The sequence below is a fragment of the Anneissia japonica genome, unplaced genomic scaffold (genome assembly GCF_011630105.1).
Source record: "Anneissia japonica isolate Jap-2015-1 unplaced genomic scaffold, ASM1163010v1 scaffold287836_len1076198_cov165, whole genome shotgun sequence".
NCBI lineage: Eukaryota > Metazoa > Echinodermata > Crinoidea > Comatulida > Comatulidae > Anneissia > Anneissia japonica.
Genome location: NW_022729021.1, coordinates 878,316 through 884,115, shown reverse-complemented (window position 1 = coordinate 884,115; position 5,800 = coordinate 878,316). Strand labels below are relative to the sequence as shown.

General features: G+C 33.7%; 1 protein-coding gene across 2 annotated transcripts in view; it reads right to left on the bottom strand.

Annotated features, from left to right (window-relative positions):
* LOC117114581 (synaptotagmin-15-like) overlaps positions 1–5,800 on the bottom strand; it is a 55,193-nt gene that overhangs the window by 22,728 nt on the left and 26,665 nt on the right. For both annotated transcript variants that reach the window (XM_033258256.1, XM_033258257.1), the window contains exons 3-5: positions 4,564–4,653; positions 3,974–4,160; positions 2,984–3,360 (exon numbers count right to left, since the gene is read on the bottom strand). In XM_033258256.1, coding sequence (XP_033114147.1) covers positions 2,984–3,360; positions 3,974–4,160; positions 4,564–4,573 — 574 coding nt within the window. In that variant the 5' untranslated portion in view covers positions 4,574–4,653. The remainder of the gene's footprint in view (positions 1–2,983; positions 3,361–3,973; positions 4,161–4,563; positions 4,654–5,800) is intronic.

The following is a 5,800-nucleotide window of genomic DNA, read 5'->3' as shown; positions in this document are numbered from 1 at the left end:
ACCAATCCTCAACCAGAAAATCATTTAATGTAATATATAGATACCTATTAAAATTTCATCAAGCTGAACTTTAGTCAATGAAAAATTATTTTTTAAAAAAATCCTTAATCAGAAGGGCAATTATTATTTATCTAGGAGTTCTAAAGATAGAAAACTCTTTCCTTTCACGTACGTATCAAATATGTATCACTTATAACTGTGTACTGATATTTCCTCTGTACTTAAAGCAAGTACCATTTATATTTATAACTTTCTTAACTTTAATATCTTTTATTATTATCATTATTATTACATTTATTTTTAGTCCAATATACAAAAATACTTTTCTTGACGACAATATTCCAAATCGGCTGTAAAACCGAGAGTGTACTTTCAGGTATATCAAGAGGTGCTATACAATATATCGTAATAATATCGTATAGATCCTCCATAATAAAAGAATCTCTCTGGATGTCTATATTTGGAAGTTTTTGATCCACCACTAAACGTCATCCTAGTGGTTAGGCCTATAAGGTGAGTTATTTTTGTAATTGTTCCTGTGAAATCTTAAATACATTTAGAATATCTTGAATAATTATAATTAGATAAAATATGTTATTATTTTCTACCATTTTCTACAAATAGATCTATAAAAATATTGAAAATGGCTTTTGGGTAACCGGGGTTAGTAGCAGCATTTCAATTACAAAAAAAAAATGATAATAATAATAATAATAATCTGTGTTCTTTAAATGGACCTAGCCTATATAAAAGTATCATGTAAAATGTCAAAAACGCAAAACATGAAGCAACATAAAGGTGTTAACACTTTCAGTGAAAACAATGCATTTAGTTGGTTTCTTTCAAGCTTGAAATGTTAACAGATATTACTAAAACACATAACGGTGTATACAATCTATAAATCTAGGCTTATACTGATTTATAAGCTTATGATATCTCTTCCATTTTGCGCGACGAACCAACAACAGATTCACTCATCAGTGACCTTTCTGCGTTTTCTGCACAACGTATGGGGGCGTCTTTAGAATTCAGAAGATAACGAGAAAATCGCATGCGCAGATAACTTTACACAACGTCTAGTCATACGTTCTCGATATTACGCATTTTCGTGCAATCGAAATCGCCATATTATGAGATGAATGACAATCGTATCAAAACAGACAGCTGTTTATTCTAAATAATGATCCGGCGATTGATTTTGGTTCTTATGACTGGTGTGAGTCGGATATAGTTAAGTCCCTGATTGGAAAGTTGTCCTGAGGGACAGAAAAATATAGGCATCATAAAAGATGATAATCAACCAATGAGTAATGAATTCTGGCATTCATAATATCACCTATGCAGTATTCGCTGTTGCCGCCTTTCGGGTTAAAGATCATCATGTTCGAATAACTGGATTTATGATCCTAGTGTTCCATGTTCTGTATGTTTATATTAGTTTCTTCGTCTTTTACGTATAACTAACCAATTTGTTTATCAGTAGTCGTGATTATTTATGGAAACACTGGTAATACTAAGATCTGTAATAACGTATAATTTAGATGATGCAAGGATATGGCATTCAACCAGGCTTACCAGGTCATTAGCAAACTTGTCACTTTAGTGACGCTAGGGGGCGTAATCAAAATAGATGTGCTCTGTTACTGTCAATTTAAAAACTCTGATCTCGATTGCAAAATTTTGTTGGCTGCAGAAAAAAATTATTGTTATTGTCGTCTATATTATTATTTCATCCGTGATTATACTTTAATTCTAGTTATGGGCTTTAAGCAAAAAATAAATGATTTCAAACGGTATGCTTAATCACTGAAGAAATTCCATCAGATGACCAGCAGACATCGTTGTCTGAATACAACAGGATGATCTAGCACCAATTCTCCACTTCTGAGGTATGTAGGCTACATACCACATGATGGAAATATCCATAATAGGCCTAATGGTAATTTCTAACTATTTTCCAGACAAATGCAAATTAACTCATGAGATGTTAAATTGCAAAAAGAGTAAAGAAACTAAAACTTCCATTCGGGATCCATTCGGGAACCAGTAAAATAGCCAAACATTTCACAAATAAAACTCTGTGATTCAGAAGAATTATGAGAACTGTTTGTAACCATCATCACAATATTTAGCTCATTCATCTTCATCATCTATACGTGGAGAAGAGTCCATGTAGACCCATTACTGCCACGGGGTGTGCAAACACTGATTCAGACGTGCATCCCATCATATCGACCTATATTGTCATATTTACCGTAGACCTAGTGAATAATTTACTTCTTTTTACTGTAATACGTAAATACATTTTACCCGTTGTGTAAATTCTTATAGGGGGTGGCGTGGGGAAAAGAGTTTCCAGGGTTAAAATTTCTGTTAAATAAAATTTACGATTTTACATTGCAAAACATTGTACGATCATAATTATGATTTATTAAATAAATATAAATAATTGTTTCTGATCAGGACAGGTATTCATCTTGTATTTTTAAACCCGAAAAAGTATTATTCAATCCGCAGTTTCAAGATGATTTTGGAGAAGTAAAATTTAATACGAGCTGATGGTTGGCCATGTCCGCGACTTTTCAATATGTGAATTTCAGTCCATGAAACATTTTTTTTTTCAGTATTAGGTCAATGAGTAACATTGATATATCATTTCATCAAAGGGAAAACCCCGAGGTGTGCCAATTTCACCTCATAGATCAATTCGTAATGTACCCGGACGGGATTGTTTTGGGTTTAAAACGCAAATATGCGTCTTTCTTCGACTATTATTCTATATAATTATTATAAATAATTTATAGTAATGTGTACGCCGGCGAGGAGTACAACTCTATCAATTAGAATCATGACAGAACAAATGTGCTTGGGGAACCAGAACTGTGAAGTTAAAACTGAACTTCAACCTATATAACACAAAATAGTTTAATATTCAATACACGTGGGCTAGGATAAGTTAATCAATGAAAAAAAGAAAACTCACCGAGAGGGGAGGTGACATCACCGGCGACGTAAGACAAGCGACGTGCTGGTGAGTGCAAAGGCGGTGAACTACCATCTGTTGTATCACTACATCCACTTATTATTGAATTGGTACTACTTCTTCTAGAGTCCAGATCATCACTGAATGGGAGGCGCTGTTCTGTATACGACGGCCGTCTTTCCGTGAACGATGAGCGACGATCTGTTGAATTACGTCTTTCGGGGCCCGGAACTGACAACCGACGCTCACGAGAAAATGCAGCGGCGTTCTCTGGAGAAAGGTCTTTAGAAGGTTGACTAAAGCCGGGTGACACGGCTGTTGGTGGACATCGTTCACGTGGGGCGGATAATGGTACCATAAACGGCACTGCTTTTAGACTGTGTTAATAATATTAAGCAATAAAGTCTAACTTTAATTCACAATTGACTACCCAGTAAACAAAAAACTTTATTATTTACATTCACGAACGCTGTGCTTATGCTACGTTAGAAAATTACGTTAACAATGTTGCTGCAACGCTGGTGAAGTTATTTTACAAACAAAAATGACGTTTTTAACACCAAACAATAACTTCTAATTGTTAGCTAGTATTTATTCATAAAATTATACAATCTTTTATTTGTATGTTTGAGTATAACATTTTAAAATAAATGATACCGGTAGTACAACAATATGCATTTTTTCACGTGTGTGTTTCATTCATGTTATGTTATTAATTTATTAAATTCATTTACTTACTTAAAAATGCAAGACAAGTAAGAGACATTGCAAGAGTTCCCTTGTTAAATTTGTAGTCCTGTTTTATACCAGACGGATTAAAGATTAACTTCAGTCAAGAAGCGCTTTGAAAATTTTGTTTAATAAATTGGAATATGTTTTAATACGGTAGAACCCGTTTCCTTAGAAATAAATAAATTAATTAAACTAAAAAGAGCTAAAAAATCCTAACCATTATAAGTGTAAATCTGTATAGGCATCCCTAATACTCACTTGATAGAAGGTGTAGCTAGGCTTCGACTTTCGATCTGTACAGCCGGGGGTACTAAACGCGGGCCAATTCGTTCGTATTTTGACTGACTTCTACAACGACTGTTGTATATACGAAATAACAAGAAGACTAATCCAAGTAATACAAATCCTCCGCAGACGGATCCGATTATTAGGCCCACGTCACTTGCTGTATAAGAAAGTAGATTTCAAATTGTAAAATGATTTGTTGTTGTTAGTTGTTATTTATTATTTATATAACACCTTTACTTTTCACGAGAGGCGCATCTGTCCCAGATCATTGGGCCCAAATGCTTACGGTAAGTGTTGCTGCGTAAATAGCGCAGGGAGCAGGCAACCCCACCAGGTTGCCTACCAATATACTCCTGGGTGAAGGGAAACAATGTAAAGAAAGTGGTTTGCTCAATGGCACAAGCGAATACACAGCAAGAGATTGAAATCCAGACATCATTGTGCATTTCGTTTGTGTCCTTAAGCAAATTAGTATTATATATATGAAATTATATCTTTACAAATAGCTAATAAATCATTTCATTAATTTCTTTGCTATGACCTGTAAATGTGCATATCACCTTGCGCCATTATGAATGTAATCTTCTCGTATTAACTCGGTTGGTCTTCCATAGATAACGATGTTTCCGAGGGCTCTTTTCTCTTGAAGTCTACAATTTAAAACATAAAAATCTCTTAAAGTTTAACACAACTTACATTATGACTTTTATCACGCAAGTTCATTACTACTACATTATAATACGTTATCTCATGTTTCCTTCATACCAAATGTTCTTCATTATATAACAAATAGGCTTTCGACAGATAAGTATTTTTTTCCAGAGAAAATGTGTAGTCTACTCTTCATTACATAAAATACCTTTTAAGCTTATCGTAGATTAAACCATGTCTTTTATAACCTAAAGATATTATCTTCACTACTTTTAAAACAATTTGTCTGATGTTCAGTAATTGTAGGAATCAATGGCATACTCATACACACTGATGTACCATTTCGGCAAAGGATCACATTTCGATGATACGACAAATCCATCCGACCGGCAACTGTCATTTAACATGCATTTGACAAGTACGTTACATAAAACATCATTATAAAACTATTAGGTGTAATTCACCATCAACCATTGTCTCATCGGCGAAATGTTGCTTGTCTTAACTTTATCGTTATTTTAATCACCAGTGCACAGATGAGATTTCCAACTTATGCCATCTCTTTGTAAGTTTTCCAGAAAGTTTTTGGTTTGATTTGTTATTCGATTAGGTCTACTCATGACCTTCCAACATCCGTATCACCCAAATTTTCCAATTCCTATGTTGGTCGTTCGTCTTCTTTCTGGCCTTCTTTTCCAGTTGATTGTGTCCAATCTCACATGACAAATTTTATAATTGTCTCCTTAACTTAAGGGGTATTTGGCCGAATTTGGGGTGACCGAATGTTATGAAAATCGATATGATATAAATCACAAAAATTTCATTAAGAACGAAGTATAGCCCCCGGGATCAGGTCAAATTTTATCAAAGAAGATAAAAATGTACAGAGACGAGGAACTAAAGATGGACAAAAATAGCAAGATTTTATTCACTGAGGAATTTAGTAAACCTATTTAATATTTTGTATCAATCACGTAGGCTTTTCAGAGAGATACTCCATAAAAATCTTAGCCTATTTATATAGGCCTACTAAAATTAACAATTAAATTGTTTTATATGTGTCCAAGATTAGAATAGAATTACTTCTAAACTAAGGTTATTTTTTTTGGTAAGAAATGTAAAGATCTTAACAGACTTACAAAATAT